The following is a 19481-nucleotide window of genomic DNA, read 5'->3' on the forward strand; positions in this document are numbered from 1 at the left end:
TACCTTCTGAAGGGCAGTACTAAATGAAAAAATATGATATTTAGGCAAAATAAGAAAAATGTACACATCTTCATGTTTAAAATTAAACACCCCTGGCTCTTGCATTGTGTTCCCTTCTGAAGCATCAATGAGCATTTAAAGCTTCTGTAATAGTTTAATATGAGTCCCTCAGTTGTCCTCAGTGTGAAAAGATGGATCTCAACATCATACAGTCATTGTTGGAAAGGGTTCAAATACACAAAAATGCTGAAAAACCAAATAATTTGTTGGACCTGAAGGATTTTTTTTTTTTTAAGAACAGCAGGCGGTTTAACTGTTCAGTACAAACAAAGGGCTCATGAACAACTATCACTAAACCAAGAAAACATGGCTGTGGATCATTCAGGTAACAACACAGTATTAAGAATCAAGCGTATGTAAACTGTTGAACAGGGTCATTTTCATAAATTCAGTAGTTATTTTCTCTTGTGGACTATATGTAAATGTCTTTAATGCGAAATATCTTATTCAGGTCAGCACTAAATAAAAAAGCATGCATTTTGTATGATTCCTCTTATTTTGGTAAAATAATTAACATTTTGCAGATTTTGCAAACTTTTGACCTCAACTGTATTCCTGTGATGTCAAAGCTTAATTTTTTTTCAGTGACACATCATTCTTCAGAAATCATTCCACTATATCATTCCATTATATATTTGGTGGTCAGGTGATATTTTATATTATGTAAATATTGTGCTGCTTAAAGGGATAGTTCACCCAAAAAATGTAAATTCTGTCATTAATTATTCACCCTCAGGAAGTTTCAAACCCATAAGAGTTTGATTCATCTTTGGAACACAAATTAAGATTTTTTTGATGAAATCCGAGAGCTTTCTGACCCTTCACAGACAGCAACTACCATGCGTATGATTTTCTCTGCTTGTAAACTAGGAACAGTGCATCTGGGTTGAATAAAGTTGTTATTTTTGTTTTCTTTGCACACAAAAAGTATCTTGTAGGTTCATTAAATTAAGGTTGCACCACTGATGTTACATGGACTATTTTAACAATGTCCTTACTACCTTTCTGGGGCTTGAACGTGTCAGTTGTGTTGCTATCTATGCAGGGTCAGAAAGCTCTCAGATTTCAAAAGTATCATAATTTGTGTTCCAAAGATGAACAAAGGAGAGGGTGATGTTAATAATGACAGAATTGTCATTTTTGGGTGAACTAACCATTTAATATGTGTGTAGAAACCATGATACATTTTTTAATGAATAGAAAGTTCAAAAGAACTGCAAATTAGTCTGTCACTTTTGATCAGTTTAATGCACTGTTGCTTAATAAAAGTATTCATTTCCATATTCAAAAACAACTTTACCCCAAATTTTTGAATGGTAGTGTTATATTTAAAAATAATAATGCAAACATAAATATATTTGCCCTATAGTGTAGTTTTTTCTCTTCTTCTTGTCACTGTAATGACATTTTATTTGGAAATGTTATTGAACAAGATGAGAGCGAGAAAATGGACGAGGAGTGTCACTGCAGAAAAGCATGAGAACAAAAGAATAAGGGAAAGAGAAAATAAAAGAGCTGCTCTTGGCGAGTATGCGAGCGAGCGCTGTGTGACAGTATGCAATCCCACATGATGAGTGCTCTACTTATCACTGCTAATGAGCAGGTTGTGTGAGTGAAGCTGGCTCTCTAGTTGCCAGAATCCGGAGACATGTCTTCCACAAGTGATTATTAATTTACAAGTCAACATGTTAACTCAACAGTAGCAGTTTCTTGATGAATTGGGGCTGAAGTGTTGAATGCCTGGATGAATTCTTGAGAACTCTTTAAACAGCTTTGAACTCCTCATGACCTTACCTAAGAACAGTGGAAGTTTTGTTGTTCGGGATCTCCGAAGGCATACGGGAATAGACACAGACAAAAAAGGTAGAGAACTCAAACACAACAACAAAGTCAAATGCAATGCTATAGGGCCCTTAAAAATACAATACAGTTTTCACTTGGCAGATGAAAAAAACTGAGAGCTACCTTGACAGGGAGCACCCAAAATAAAATAGAGACAAAACTACACTCTCTGACAGAATGCAAAAAGTGCACAGACATCCCAGAAAAGTTTTACTAAATGAAATAAACATGAAGTTTTGACAAAAACACTTATTAGGGTAAAGACTGTATTTATTACTAAACATACACTTATTATTACTTTTATTGCCAAGTTAATTTTAAGTTTCATTTTCACCTTCTTAATTGGTAATACTGTATAATTAAATAACAATTGTATTATAATTATAGAAAGTTTAATTTATTTTTAAATATTATTTATTTTTAATTGTTTAAAAAAAATACATTTTAAGAAATCGTTCCTGCTTTGCGTCATCAGTATTTTTGATCATACAGTTGCATTTATTAGTAGTTATTTAGTAGTAGAAGTAGACTTGTAGGTCTAAACTGACTTGTATGAAATATATTTTGTATCACTGGTTGTTAAATTAAATTGCAATTTTGAAAAAAGAAACACATACACTACCAGTCAAAAGTTTTTGAACAGTAAGGTTTTTAATGTTTTTTAAAAAAGTCTCTTCTGCTCACCAAGTCTGCATTTATTTGATTCAAAGTATAGCAAAAAAAGTAAAATTTAGAAATATTTTTACTATTTAAAAGAACTGTTTTCTATTTGAATATATTTTAAAATGTAATTTATTCCTGTGATCAAAGCTAAAATAGAAATCATTCTAATATGCTGATTTGCTGTTCAAGAAACATTTAACTATAGAAATTAATACTTTTAAATTGATCAAAAATGATAAAAAAAACATTTATAATGTTACAAAAGATTTCTATTTCAGATAAATGCTGTTCTTCTGAACTTTCTATTCAAATTCTACTCAGCTGTTTTCAACATAATAATAAATGTTTTCTGAGCAGCAAATCAGAATATTAGAATGATTTCTAAAGGATCATGTGACTGGAGTAATGATGCTAAAGATTCAGCTTTGAAATCACAGGAATAAATTACATTTTAAATTACATCCAAATAGAAAATGGTTATTTTAGTAAAAAATAGTTCAAAATGTTTCAGTTTTTGCTGTACTTTGGAACATTAAAAATCTTACTGTTCAAAAACTTTTGACTGGTAGTGTAAAAGTAGAAGGGAATTTGATCCTCTTTGGTCCACTTGCATGTTAAAGAAAAGCTCTAGATAATCACATCATACACTTGCATTAATAATTGCTAAGTTATTTTAAAAAAATGAAATTGTGAATTATAATCTTTCAAGGTACTAAAGGAGCCAGTACTGCCTACAAACATAAAAGTGCATACTTCTACTTCTTTGCACTTGTTTTTCTTTCTTTCTTTTTTTTTTCTTTTTTGAAATAAAATATTATTATTTAACTCTGTTGTCATTGTTTCTATGCTGCTAATGCTTTGGCTCTTCAAGAAAAATAAATAGCTCTAAAATGCAGAACAACAAATTCAGAGAATGGTAATGTCTTTTGGTAAACTTGGAACCAACATGGAACCAACAAAATTAACATGCATACTTGATGATAGTCACAGGGAATAATAGGAACAATCAAAATGAGTATCCATGAGTACCAATGGTCCAATCAGTAGTCATGTTTTCTACCCGGTGAGGAACCGTGTGTTGTGATGAACACATTTACTAGGTCATGGCGCTGACTCAAAGCCCTTAGGTTCTCTCAGCGCCAGACGAATCCTGTCTGGCCTTTCTCCCACACTGAGAGCACATATGCTCAACATGTGATGATAACACTGACCTTCTGCAGAAAGTGGTGAGGTTACGCTTCTCATACTCCATAGAAATAAGCATGAACTAAAAACAAGTCTGTTATTAGATTAGGCAGAAAGTTGGAGTTGGAGTTTTGTCTGAGTTTTTTTTTTTTTTTTTTTTTTTTTTGACTGAGACAGGTAGCATGTTTACTGTTTTTGAGATTTTTACACCATAGAGATCTATAGTATATAAAGAAATTTAAATCTGCCATCCTCTGTAATATTATGGAATATTAGAATGGAATTTGCCAAAAAAAAAAAAAAAAACATAAAATAAAATATTATATATAAGCAAAATACACAACTGCTTTTAAATGGTCGTCAATAGAGAAGATGCTATTGGGAAACAGATGGTGTAGTTCCAACATCAGCCAGCAGGGGTTAACAGGGCCGCATGCTAACCAGCCAAACCTTAACCTTTACAGGTTAAGAGATTTATTCTGTCATTGGCTTTCTCTGCACCCCTCTTCCATACCTCATTCATGTCCTTCATGATCTGTTTTTTTTTTTTCTGGCTTGTGATGACATCATTGCCTCGCTCTGGCCGTCCTCTCTTATTCACTCACCCCTGGGGCGGCCAGGCTTGGCAGCAGTCTTCCTTCTCTTTCTGTGACTTTCCTTTCAATTCATTGCACCTTATAATGTTTATTTTGGTTGGGTAACAGCTTTTTACAAGTGATGCTGCAGGCGGTAGGTGACCCCTCTTCAGTGCTTTTTTGTCCTTTTTTTACAGTCAGTCTGTCCTCTAGTCTAATGTCTTTGTCCTTCGACCCAGCCCCTTAAACATTTTCTCCTGAAGATGTAAGAGGCTCCTGGAGACTCTTTTATACATACAGAAACATACCTACATGCCTATTTAAAGGAACATTTCTCAAACTCTTGACAACCTGTATGACTTTTTTTTTTTGTATGAAGAACAGACTAAATTCAAGTCACTATTCACTATTTATGAAATTGTATGCAGCTCTCAAATATGATTGATTGATTAATATGATGTTTGGTCCACAAGAGATGATATTTGATGTTATTGACTGTTCTTCTGTTTGGTGCCATTCAATTGTTGAGTGCTTCCGTTTTCTCTGCCATTTGTATAGCTAGAAGTCTTAAATTTTCAGTTCATTAAAATATCCACCATTAGCAGCTATTACAGCTCTGCATAATCTGGGACTAAATTCATTGTAGTCTAAACTTAATTGGCAGTCAATTTTGAAGCTATTAATGTGTGCTGACTCAAAAATCTTTTAAAAACCTGGGCCAAGTTTAAACCAGTAACCAGGCACCACAGCTGGCAAAGGGGCATGTCTGACTTTGACGTGTATATATTGCCATTATTATGCAATCAAAATGAAAATTATTATTGCTGGTCTTCAGTGATAATGTCAAATCACTTTAACGTATTTGCACCAAAAAATGATAAGGATTTATGGAGGGCAGTGTATGTATGTATGTATGTTTGTTTGTTTATTAACAACATAACAAAACAAGCACCAAAATCAGTAACTCCAAAGATGCAATAAAAATAATAAATAAATAAATAAACGAACATACATAACTACACTCATGGGATGCCAAATACAGATTCCTAGTGTTTTACAATAAATGGGCCTTTTATATGGACATTCTGCATTTGTGAATAATAATTTAGCTTTTTTTGCCAAGTTACAAAATTATAGAATTTTAAATTGATAAAAATGACTAGTACTTTTGTCTTCATGAAGGTCATGTTCATAACAAATCATTTCTTTCACATTTGCTGTTACAGTATCTTTAAGTTCTGCAACATTGTACGTTACTGTAACTTTAAGACATAAAGAGTTCACAATATTATTGAAAAATAATAATTATTTTCCAATTTTCATAAACTTGGAGAATAAAACGTTAGTTGGGTAATTTTATTTTAGGTTTATAATGTAAGAAAAAAAAATCTGTAGAAAAACATAATACCCTGGTAGAAAATTACCAGTACATCTTCTGTTAAATTTACGGACATTTCCTTCCAGAGCTGGGTAGTAACTGATTACATGTAATCTGGATTATGTAATCAGATTCCAAAAAGTACTTGTAATTAGATCAAATTACATTTTAAAATACTCATAATCAGACTACAGGTACTGTAGGAAACAATGCATTAAGAGCTTGGGGTGAAAACTTTTGAGCAGGTTGAAGATGTCCAAATTTTTCTTGGTTGAAATATCAGTTTTTCCATTTAGTACTGTCCTTCAGAAGCAACAGAAGATACTCACATGTTTTCCAGAAGACAGATTAAGTACAGTTTACCTTGATCTTCAAATTCAAAAAGTTTTCACCCCCCGGCTCTTAATGCATCGTGTTTCTTTCTGGAGCATCATTGAACATTTGAACTTTTTTTAATAGTTGTGTTTTAGTCCCTCAACTCTCCTCAAGTGTTAAAAGATGGATCTCAAAATCATATAGTGACTGCTGGAAAGGATTCAAATATGCAAAATATGCTGGAAAACTGAAAAATCGGCAGGACCTGGAGGATTTTCTGAAGAACAGTGCTCAGTTTAACTGTTCAGAACAAACAAGGGACTCATGAACAACTATCACTAAACAAAAAAACAGTCGTAGATCATCCAGGTAACCAAACACAGTATTAACAGCCAAGAGTTCCCAAACTTTTGAAGAGGGTTATTTTAATAGTTTCTATTTTTTTGTCTTGTGGACTATATGAAAACACATTTTATGTAAAATACCTTACTCAGGACAGTCCAAACTAAAAAATGGCGTGCATTTTGTGTGATCTTTCTTATTTTGTTAAAATTATTCACATTTTCACAGATTCTGCAAGGGGTTCCCAAATTTTCGCATACCACTGTACACAATATTCATGATTTATTGATTGTTTATTGAAACCTTGATGTAATATAATGTTTAATGTAATATGGTACAATATTATCCTGTTTAAATCAATTTCATAAATGAGTTATTTAAAAAAGTAGTCTGATTATATTACCTAAAATGTGTAATGTAATGGATTACATGTAATTTGGAATCAGTAACAGTAATCTACGCAGCTCTGTTTCCTTCAACCCTAAAACAAAACACAATGTGTAAATATTCAGAAAACGGGTCAAATCAAGACAGAAAATTCCTTCATATTAACAGTAATTTTTGTTTTTTTTACAGTGAAACAGCTGGTACAGTAGTGCAATATAGGATATGATACTGAAACCATGTGTGCACCATAGATATGATGTATCATCTCACTGGTTTGCAACACATTAACCCTCATATAGCAACCTATGTCAGTATCAGTCGCCTACAAACACTATCGCACATTCAGATTGTTGTCTGAATCCCAGCAATTTCAGTACAACTGAATGTTTAGCTACACATATCGCATTCCCGCTGTGTTCACTCATGCTTATAAATGTCAACGTCTACCTATAGTCTGCTCTTACCTGATCCTCTGTAGATACAGACCGTAGGTTAAGCCTCTTTGCTTGATTGCCACCTCCTGAAAACGATACCTAAAATCTGCCTGTGCTTCTATTACACACTTCAGTGGCTTTTCTTCCATCACCTACACTTGAAGACACATGTTTTCATGTGATAAGCGAAACAAACATTCCCTACAGTAATTTTACCGAAATTACATTCCCAGCATAATATCTGTATTACCTTCTGCTAAACATAGGGCTGTGTCTATCTCACTATACTAACCATGGGCCACCAATACACCCCTGACCTCTGATCGGTGCAATATATCTCCCATGTGTCGACTGGAAGGGGCAGTAAACGGGACCGTTCAGGCAAGCATCAACCCTCAGGGCTTCAGGGCCTGCACTGGTTGTCATTATAGACAACATTTGCCCTGGAAGTATATGCATTTATATTGACAGCACAGACATAAAAAGACAATTGAATGTGCGATCTACATTTCCAATATACAGACCACACTTATGCACCCAACTGAAGTAGGCCTACTCTATGTAATCCAAACCTTTCCTATTGTCTTTATCAGTCATCAGATTCTTAAATGTGGCTGGAAGAGTGGACTCAGTGTTGGTGGGTTTGACAAATGAAAACAGATGTGTTCTTAAAAAACATCTGGCATGGTGTGGATCAGTCTTTGCTTTGGTTAGTGTGGGATAGATAGAGCTTTGAAGTCTACAAGTGGAACAGGCATAAACCAATACACTTCAAAAGAAGGTGTTGATCTCAGCTTTAGTATTGTTGTATTATCCCTAAATGAAATGCAATTCCATATCTTAGGCATGCTTAAGAAATGCAAATATTTCTCTCTCCCCCCTCTCTCGCTCTTTGTTGGAATGTTGGAAGACAGCATAACACATCTTTATTGACACAGTTTTGATTATGTTTAAAGCTTGAAAATTTTTGCTTTTCTAACAATGAACTGTTTTAGAGGGAAAATTTTCATCAACTGCAACAATAAGGACAGAGAGACACAACATTGCTGGAATGACATACAGATTACATACAGTAACTGCAGCATGTATTTATAATAAACATAGCAATATAGTGTAGACACCAATATAGTTTGTTTGTTTTTGGTGTGAATGGGCCTTAAAGGGATAGATCACCCAAAAATTTAAATTCTGTCATTAATTACTCACCCTTATGTTGTTCCAAACCTGTAAGGTCTTTGTTCTTCTTCAGAACACAAATTATGTTATTTTTATTGAAATACAAGAGCTTTCTGAACCTGTATAGCCAGCAACACAGCTGACACGTTCAAGGCCCTTTTTTTTTAATACTAAATCAGTAAAGGCTAAAATAAACAGAATAAATAGCTACAGTGTGTCTAAAATGTAAATTATTTGATATGACCCTGAGTGAATTAAGTATATTGTTCAAATATTATATGAGTGGTTTGATTCTGTCATTTTCCCCAACACTATAAAAGTTCATCCTTGAGCTTGAAATTTTGTGGAGACAAACAGCTGGTCCAAAGAACAGCCAAAATGCTGACTGAAGACCTCTATTACCTTCCTAGCTCAGCTGTCACTGATTGAAAAGGAAATGGGTGCTTCATGTGGCTGAACGCTGGGGATTTGCTGCTGAGGGCATCTCAGGCTTTAGATGCTGTGAAGGTTAATGCAGAAACGCTAATAGCAGAACTAAACAATTTGTGTCTGTCTTTATGCAAACTGTCATTATGCTGTGGAAGACAGGCCAGCTGCTTTCAGGTTTGTGATAGACAACTTGACAGTATTTTTATCTGAACTAGATATATGTATATTATATATATATATATATATATATATATATATATATATATATTTATATATATATATATATATATATATATATATATATGTAAATGGGTGCTTTATCTTGATTTATTTATTTATCTTTCTGCACCACAAATTGATTTCTGTCCCTTTACAATTGTGTAAGGTGCAAAGCTTAGGTGTCTTTTGTATCAGAATGACACTTTCAACCTTATAGCCTATGAAATTACCTGCATTATTCAAAGGCACATAATTTTAAATATATATATATATATATATTGTACCAAGCACTAAGGGTAGACAATGACAAGTGAAGCCAAGTTACTCCAATGACTTTGCAATGAAGAGAGGTAGGATGATTAGGTATTCTAGCAAAACAACTGTTTAAAAGATAGATATAGGAGATTATGTGTTAATTGTATGGATAACGGTTAGGATCTATGGCACCTAGACCCACATTAAATATATATTCCATTTCTGATTAAAGGAGAAGTCCACTTCCAGAACAAAAATTTACAGATAATGTACTCACCCCCTTGTCATCCAAGATGTTCATGTCTTTCTTTCGTCAGTCATAAAGAAACTATGTTTTTGAGGAAAACATTTCAGCATTTTTCTCCATATAGTGGACTGCTATGGTGCCCTGAAAATGCAGTTTAAATGCGGCTTCAAATGATCAAAAATGCAGTTGTAAACGATCCCAGCCAAGGAAGACGGGTCTTATCTAGCAAAACAATCAGCAATTTTCATAAAAATAATACAATTTAAATACTTTTAAATCTCAAATGCTCCATCTTGTCTTGCTCTCCCTGAACTCTGTGTATTCTGGTTCAAGACAGTTAGGGTATGTCAAAAAACTTGTATTTTCTCCTTCAACTTCAAAAATCATTTTAAAATCATCCTACATCGCTGCAGAAGCACCAACTCAGTTTTTGCAAAGTGAACATTTCAAAGAAGATCAAACACCCTTAACAAAAAGGTAAAACAGCGATATAGGACGCTTTTGAAATTGAGGGAGAACATGAGATGGGAGTTTTTTGACATACCCTAACTTTCATGAACCAGAAAAAAGTTCAGACAGAACAAGACAAGATGAGCATTCGACATCAAAAAGTATATAAAGTGTAATATTTTAATTAAAATAACCGATCATTTCACTAGATAAGACCCTTCTTCCTCTGATTATTTACAACCACATTTGAGATCATTTGAAGCTGCATTCAAACTGCATTTTGGAAGTTAAAACTCGGGGCACCATTGAAGTCCACTATATAGAGAAAAATCCTGAAATGTTTTCCTGAAAACATAATTTCTTTATGACTGAAGAAAGAAAGACATGAACATCTTGGATGACAAGGGGGTGAGTACATTAACTGTTAATTTTTGTTCTGGAAGTGGACTTTTTCTTTAAGTTTAATATCTGAAATACTTGAATTGTGTACTGAATGTGATCAGTTATTTAGCATGAGAACAGCATTAAAACAAATGAGACTAAACTACTGAACTGTTTATGGTTAATTATTTTATAGGTTAGTTGATGACAAATATAAATTACTATTTAGAAACTAAATGATCATTCACATGTGAAATAAGGGTTGGTGACAAATGGCAGAGATGATGGAAAATTATGGGGAAAAAATCTTTTGCAAATCTTAGTCTTTTACAAATCTTTTACACATCTAATTGTTCCAAATGTATTTTTTGTGTGTGTTTATGTTGGTTTCTTTCATTTTTGAAAATTGTGTAAAAGTACATTTAATGACTCTTAAACGATCAATTAAATCAATGTAATAAAATGTGTTCCATACACCTTAAACATGTATGTGTGTGTATATATTGGCTACAACAGGGTAAAAGGCGCCTTTGATATTATATTTTTTAAAACACTAGATGGCAGAAAAACATGGCATAGCACTTTCCAAAACATCCGCTTTTCAAGACACACGTGCAAATTTGGCTGATCCTTGATGTGATTGCGGGGTGCAGCGCAAAGTTGATTCTACGTGATCTAATATTTGATATTTAAAAAAATGTTGTAGATTTAAGTAGCAAATAAGAATCAATAAAATTCTTTAATATATCTTGAGACAAAAGTCTTCTTAATGATTTTCAGTTTTGTTTAATGTAATTATAACAGCAGTTTTTAAATAATGAACGAATATGTAAAAGTGTGGTATTTGAGGTAAAAAGCACCCTTGCTGTTGGGACTAAAAGGCACAATAATTAAAATAATTAATAGATGGCTGACTTTTCCATTTGTTGACATGACGTTGTTAGATTCAGATGGCAAATATCATATATTATGTTGGGTGTCCGTCTTAGAGATATCACCATGTTTAGAATGAAACCATAATATTTAAAAACAAGATTTAATCAAAATCAATTAATCAGTTTTTACAAAAATTAATTTATTAATTTGTATTTAACATTAAAAAAGAAAAAAAGTGTATTTTTTCCAGTTTTTTTGTTTTATTGACATAAATATGTCTTCGGCACCTTAAACACATTTGACTTTTTCCCCAAAAACACAAATAAAAAATTAACATTAACATTAACATCATAATATATATGTATATATATATATATATATATATATATATATATATATATATTGCTAGAAATAAAATTAAATATGTCTTATACTGATTCCTTGGGTCTGTAAAGATAAAAACACTGGTCTAGAGAAAAGATTATGTTGATGGATGCTTTTAACGTGATGTGCACACGTCAGACGTGTGTTATATAACTTGTGGGAATGTGTCTAGGCAGATGAAAAAAAGTACGACGCAACATTTTCACGCTGCAGTGCGTTCTACATACCCTGACCGCTACATAAGGACATCCGAGTTCCCAACTTTGTCCCACGGTGTGATAAGCAGACAGCGGAGGCGTGGTCTCTGACGTCACTCGGGCTGAACCGTACTACAGCACTAGTCTGGCTGGATGTCTGACTCAGCCACGCAGGTTATTTGGGAATATATTTTAAAGGCATGTTTTTAACTAAACAGACCATATAATGCTCGCTCGTTCCTCTTGCTTTGGACTACGTGCATCCTGTATTTTGACCGGTCTGGGGAAGTGCGACAGAAGGTAAGTTATAGTAAGCAATATCACGCGAGTCGAGTTTCTGCACGCTGTACACAAGTTGGCACTGTCCCAGTCACGCGTTAGAAGTCAGACATGTAGACTACATGTCATTTTTCATTGTATTGTCGCTGACTGAGTAACACACAGAGGATGTGATGCTATGCATGCAGTACAATGCTTTTGCATATTGGCTGCAATCTAATAATGCAGGTACTATTAATTTAATTAAAATGCAAAAGTTGCTTTTTTATTGCAAGGATTGTAATTTGACTTTAACTAACTATAAAATGAATGCTTTTAGGTTTCAAGGTCTCCAGAAGATGAACAAGCCTCTTGCTCTGTCATTTGATAAATAGACTGGCAGTGCCCATGTTAATATCTTTCTGACCACACCTGCTAATGGACTGAGAGGTTACTTCAGTAAATGTTTCATTTCTATATGTGGACTAGTGCCAACACTGCAGAAAAGCCCATCGTCCCGATTCCAGGTCACTGTGTCCCCAAATTTGTGCTACCACGACTGTCCAGCACCCTCACCCGTCTGTTCGTCCCTCCATTCATGGGGCTGTTTTTGCTGTCTCTGACCCTGTTTTGTATCTTGCCACAGACTGCTAGAATTCGTTTCAGATAAATTTGTACATTTTATGTACGGACCAAATCTAGAACTGCGCAATAACGGCCTCTGACCAACATATGGTACTGTTGGAGTTTTAACTCTTGCAAGAAATCCAGCTGAATGTCAATGAGCTCTCAGGATATAACCCAAGGACTTTCCAAGTGAGATTGCACTCAGGATCTAAACCAAGAACTTTTATCCAGGTCAGTTTTAAAGAAACACAGAAAAGTCTCAGAGCTGATGTAAAGAACAAATCATGAGCTCTGACAGTTTCCAGTACCGTGCACTGTTCGAGTACAAGCAGGAGAGGGGTGACGATATCTCCCTGCAGCCTGGAGATCTTCTCACGGTCAGTAAGATGGCACTGCTGGCATCCGATTACCAGGAGGGTGACGAGAAGTGCCCGAAGGGCTGGCTGCATGGCACCAATGAACGCACTAAGGAGAAGGGCAACTTCCCCGGCACCTTTGTGGAGTATGTTGGGGTCATGAGGACGGGCCTTACTTCAGGGAAGCCCTGGCCGAGACCTGTGCCACCAACACCTGTAGGGCCCCAGCCCCCAGGGGCCACTGCTTCAGAATGTGAGTGTTACCATTATGTATATATTACATGCTTTATGTAGTATATATACATATATATTAAAATATATATAATAAAACATATATATATAAGTACTGTGTCTATCATCATAGAATGAAAAATATTACCACATCTCTATGGCATCCATAATCTCATACCCTCAATCTTCAGAGCAAATGGCTAATTATCTCCTCCCCACATTTGGATTAGGCAGCACAACCCTGTAATAAAACGCTTCACTTGAAATTTGAGGACATTGTGTGCAAATCACAGACTTTGGCTCCCACTAGTAACATTACTTCCAGTGCTAAAAAAGGATTTGTGAATGTCTTTGAGAAAGCGATAAGAAATAAGTAGTTGCATAAATAAGCCAAAATGATATTTAAAATGTTGTATTAAGCTCTTTGTGGGGCCTGCGTTGCCCCTGTGTTTCTGAGTGTGGTACAGTCTGCGTGTGGGGGTGTTCATATGCTAACTAGGTCAGACAGCCAACTCTGGTTGTTCCATGAGTGCACTTCTCTCTTACTGTCTAGGACGCCTGTCTCTTTTATGGTGAAGGTTTAGGATGTATTTATACTATTTATGTGTTTTATTCACTGTAGATCCTCTTTTAGTGGCTTATTGAGTTCCTTTGTTTCAGCCAAGGCGCAGAGATGGTGATAAACAGCATAGCGAAGCCATTCCTTAGTGTCAGGAGAGGCAAAAACATGCAGTTCTGTTGAATAATTGATCACTGGTGCATTGGATGGCTGACAGTCAGCCAATCATTAGACTCACCCTGTGCCAAAGGATCCTTGTGGAACACTGACGAAACACTTACCCTGATTATAGAGAGTTTTATGAGCCTAGCAAATTGTCAAGTTTACAGCATTGATCAAATTGGTCAGATTTATTTATTTATTTATTTATTTTAATCAGGCATTACAGAATGGAAGCTTTTGGAACAGTACATATGGAACACCATGTTCTGAACTGTGCCACAGACTTTGAACAACTTGCACTGATGTATTTTTTGTATAATATTTGAGACAAATTTTCATATCTTTAGAGCTTGGAAGTGTGGTTGACCTACTTGCAGAATCTAGTTATGCAAAATTTTTAAGCATGAAAAATTATTTAGCACTCTGCAGTGAATATGGGCTGCTGCACATTATCAATCTCCATGGCTTCTGTTTTGAATATTAATATTAAATATAAAATCATTTAACATTTAGAATTATTTATTTAAAACAGAAAAAAATATGGCATAAATTTCAGCTTCCAACACTGCAATCCATTCTCTTCTGTTTTTAATTTAATTTTAGTTTTTAAAATTTGTATTATTTTATTGATGTGACATTTCCAAATTGACAACTTTTTTATTATTTTATTTTGTTTTATTTTATTTTATTTTAAATCAGGCATTAAAGAATGGAAGCTTTTGTGCCGTAGACTTTGAACTTCTTAAACTATTTTTTAAAATATATTATTTAAGACAAATTTTCATATCTTTAGAGGTTGGAAGTGTGGTTGACTTACTTGCAGAGTCTAGTTATACAACTTTTTAAGCATGAAAAAAATTATTTAGGACTCCTGCAATAAATATAGGCAACTGGACATTAATTTCCATGGCCTCTGTTTTAAATATTAATATTAATACTAAATAATAATTAAATAATTAAACATAAATGCATTTAACATTTAGAATTATTTTAAATTTAAAACAAAAAAATATAGCATGAATTTTAATTTTCAACACCCCAATCCATCTCCTCAGTTTTTAATTTAAGTTTGAATTCAACTTTTTTATATTTTATTTTATTTTATTTTATTTTATTTTTCTAGCCAGGGGTTCAGTCTGTTTTAAAATTGATACAATTTATTGGTCAAACATCTTTTCACTATACAAATTTGCTGGTTAGTGTTCACGCAGTTGGAGCTTTCGCATTCAGCAAAATACGAAGTCTATATGTGTGTGTTTTCTTGACCTGCCATGTTCACATTATTCAATTGTGCTTAATCTAAAAGGATTCTAGTTGTTTTAAGATGCATGAAGTGACTAAGGCTCTGCATTGGCCTATGTTGGCCTGGATATGTGGACAAATGAAACCCTAAACTCAGCCAAGAACATTGCATTCTTACTCTGTGAGTATGGGCGCAGCAATGTCCTTGAGTTGATAAATATCTAGTTTAGTCATGACACTGTAGATGATGCAGGCAAATAGGTCCTTAATGCCATTTACTAGCTATCACATCACTTTATGACTGATTGGTCTCTGTTTTATCTTCAGCCAATGCTGAATAAGAGCTTTCTTGCTTAACATTTCAATTGTCTGGTTCTGAGTTTGCTGTAATAAAGTCTTGCAGAAACTCTCCACCTCCCCCAGTTCCACCTGTTTAGCTCTGCTATGAGTATTGTTATTTGTGCAGCAACAGTACTGTATATCTTACATGCTCACAGCAGCTTGTCTGTTGTCATCCTTGTTAAATAAAAGTACTTTTTTGTTGTGGTCCTAAACATTAAGTTTTAATTTGTTGGATTGATTGGATTCCAAAAATGGATTGTTGCAAAGTTGGCAATAATGATTGTTCCCATCTGTCTCTGGAACATTCGCATTTAAAGAGCCTTTTTGATCTATTTAACCTTCAATGTAGTATGGTGCTGCTCCTTTTGCTGACCTGATATTGTCTCTAGATAGTTGCTGCAGTGGATAATTTCCAAGATTCAACATATGCTGCTTTGTGTATTAGCATAGTTTTATAAGGTCAGCAGCCATCTCTTTCATTTTTGGCTCTTTTCTCAATTCCTTCTTCTCTGTCAGGCTCTGCAGAGGCATCATTAGCATTTTGTGTTCGAGCAAATTTGCTGCATTGTTGCAAAAAGTGGCACATTTTACCATTTAACAGCTCTGTCATGTCTCCTGGACATACAATTGGCTGTCAGATGTTGGGCTGGCAGATTTTCTGTGCGGAGATGATGCATTCCACAGCTGGTTTCTCTCTTTGTCTTTTTCCCACTATGAATAAACTGACATGTTCCAAGGCAACAGCGAGCCAAAGATCAACTTATTAGCTGCCCAGCAGCGCTGTTAAAGTGTCAGTCAAAGCCTGCAGTCTTCACATTCACCATTATCCTTGTTATTGACTTGAGATCCATCTTCTTTGATCACTGATGCCTGATTACTTGACTCTCATTTCTCAAAGGCCTTGTGTAGTTGTATGGTTGATGAGGAAAAGCCACTTTTGGTGTTACGCTCTGATCAAGCACACAGTGATGTGTTAATAGATGAGTCGGAGAGCTGCTAAGTGGGATGATGGTTTTCGAAAGGACTCAGGAAGAAGCATGAGCAATTCTTTCTGGGATCAATTTTCCAGACGTGCAGGTCAGGCATCATGGCTGTTTTCGCAGCTAGGCTTAATGAGGAACTGAGCAATGCCAGGGAGTGCAGTCCTCCATAGAGTATACTAAGGACAAAGAAAAAAAGTTCTTTCTACAATTGAAATAACCCCGGCACTGCAGTATGCGAGGACTGGGAATTATGGCTGTCAGTTTTTTTTTTTTTTTTTTTTTTAAACCAATTCTAGTGCTTTCATAGAAACAAGTGTTATTCCTCAGGTTGGTAAGATTGTTTTTTTTATATTTTTAAAAGTCTCACCTGCCTTTATTTGACGTACAGTAACAGTACTATTGTTTATAAAAAAAAAGTTTTCTATTTAAATAGGTTTGAACATGTAATTTATTCCTGTAAATTTTCAGCATCCATTACTCCAGTTTTAGTCTTACGTAATCCTTCAGAAATCACTCTAACATACTGATTTGGTGCTCAAGTAACATTTCTTTTTATTATCAGTGTTGAAAGCAGTGTACAAGTATTTACTGCCACATTTAATGCATCCTTTCAGTTAATAAATGTATTAATTTATTTATATAAAAAAAAGTACTGACCCCAAGGTTTTGAATGTGTTTATTTTTGCATCATACAGTTACAGACTTTAATCCAAAATTTTTCTCTGTGTAAAAAGAAACTAAATAGATTAACTATAAAAATGAATGAAACTGACTGTATTCAGTTTAGTAATAAACTCAAAAAAGCCCAAAGCCTTCAGATTCAAATATGAATATATTGAATATTACAAATATGAAAAACTTTTATTATATAATGGTTAATGTAATAAACTTTCCAGAAACCAAAGCCTTAATGAAGGTTGATGAAGGCTTTCCAAGCAACAACATACTGTTTTGTGTAATTTTTTTTTACCTTAATAGTCATGTAAAACCTTCTTTGCTGTTATAAATTCACTGTAAACCACAGCTTTATGGGGCTTATTGCTTTTATAAAACAGTTATTCCATATACGTAGTAAGGTTTCATAAAATAAAACAGAGCAAATAAAGTGTAATGATATAAATAAAAACAGTATTCTTCCGCCAAACAATGTAGTTCCTCAGAAACAGTTGTGGTTGCAACAAAGTAGATGCTAAGCAACGCACAAAAGTAAACAAAGGTGTATGTTTGTAGAGTAATTTACAATCACTTTGAATGTCGCCTAACCAATCAGAATTAAGGACTGGAAATATCTGTTTTATAATAATTAATTCATATTTGCCTATGTAGGGCCCTATGAAATCTATTCTGTTTTATTATTTTTTTTTCCCAAAAATCTGTTTTTTTTTTCCCATTTTAATTGTTTTAATGGTTAAATTATAAAATATTATTCAAAAAGCGAAATCATGAAACTTTATTAAAATTTATTAAAATGTAACAAAAAATAATTTTTCATATTTAATTTAATTTAATGTAATTTAATAATTAATTTAATGTTTATTTCTCAAAAACAGTTTTATTTTTTACCAAATTCAGTTTTTTCTGGCTTTCCATTTTAATAGTATTTTTGTTTTAGTTTTTTTTTTGTCATTTTAATAATCAAAGCATATCTAATTAATTGATTTTATTATTAAAAAATTAAATAAATAAATGTAAGTCATTTTTTGTAATTGTTTTTTTTTTCCTGATAAATATTCCATGTAAAATAATGTTTTAATAATAATTTTACTAGTAGTAGTAGTGCTATCGCTACATTTAAGTAATATATTTCTGTCACAGTTTCTTCAAGTTAAACTTTTATTTTAACAGGTTGCTGTGAAGACCTGTAAATTTCTGTTTGTTTATGATATGACAATAGTAAAATGCTCATGACGTGACTCTCAGAGCAGTTCTAGAGATTATGTTTATGTGTTTGTGTACTATTTTAAGGCGGCAGAGCATCACTGAGAGCATCACGTGTGCTTCAGTATTCTTTCACACAGAGACACGTAAAACATGCAGAATTCGTATTTAAAAAGTATTTTATACTTAAAATTCACAGACACTACTCCATATCATGTTTTGATTTAAGTGTACTGACCTACTTTTGTTTTATTCATCCAAAATTGGGCAAATTCCATTTTTATGACTGGATTCCGCAATTCCGTCTGCGTTTTCCGCATCGCGGAAATCATAGGGCCTTATATGAGGGCCTTGGGCTAAGTTTACTATTTGAACTGAGGATCCTTTATCCATTGAGCGCCAGGAAGAATTAATTCTAGACCCAAGCAACACTCTTTCCATGCCTGTTTTGACAACAGTATAATTAATTGTCAGCCCCATTGTGTAATATATCAAACAGAGCCGTGCAATTGTTGGGTATGCCATGGAAGATGGCAAGGTGAAAATGCTGGCACTGATCGCACTGCTAAAAAACCCTATGTTTAAGACACAGTGTTACAAGCTTCATTTATGGCTTTTGGCTCCCGCAACTTTGCTTGATTTGCCCTTGTGTAGTGCTTCATGCTCCCATGTGACAGGGAGGTTCGGACTCGGCCAAGGCTTTGGCAGAACACTTGCTGGCTCCCATATTTCTTTGCTCCGCTCAGTTCCACATTAGCTGCAAAGCAGTGGAGCAATTTCAAAAACGTAACCTTTTTAAACTCAGATTAGGACTTTGTAGTTTTATAGCATCGTTTTTGAACCAATTGGCCCTGCACAATCTAGGTAAACTTGGCCAAAGCACATTAAAACTGAAAGCCAGTTCTGAAAAGCAGGATTTTTTTTTTTATCTTTTAAATATCTTAGGTTCCTGTTTTGTGCATGTATGTTTTTTTCCTCACTGCAGAAGATTTTATATTCCTACATAGCAAGAAGTTGTTAACTCTAAAACACTGACAGCAATGGTAGT

At 34.1% G+C, this 19481-nt stretch overlaps 1 protein-coding gene across 1 annotated transcript in view; it reads left to right on the forward strand.

The window, feature by feature from the left end:
* The first annotated feature begins 11873 nt into the window (after nucleotides 1-11873).
* pik3r3b (phosphoinositide-3-kinase, regulatory subunit 3b (gamma)) overlaps nucleotides 11874-19481 on the forward strand; it is a 188119-nt gene continuing 180511 nt past the window's right edge. The window contains exons 1-2 of the mRNA XM_051111861.1: nucleotides 11874-12095; nucleotides 12394-13289. Coding sequence (XP_050967818.1) covers nucleotides 12965-13289 — 325 coding nt within the window. The 5' untranslated portion in view covers nucleotides 11874-12095; nucleotides 12394-12964. The remainder of the gene's footprint in view (nucleotides 12096-12393; nucleotides 13290-19481) is intronic.

This window comes from Labeo rohita, chromosome 6, assembly GCF_022985175.1.
Source record: "Labeo rohita strain BAU-BD-2019 chromosome 6, IGBB_LRoh.1.0, whole genome shotgun sequence".
NCBI classification, from domain to species: domain Eukaryota; kingdom Metazoa; phylum Chordata; class Actinopteri; order Cypriniformes; family Cyprinidae; genus Labeo; species Labeo rohita.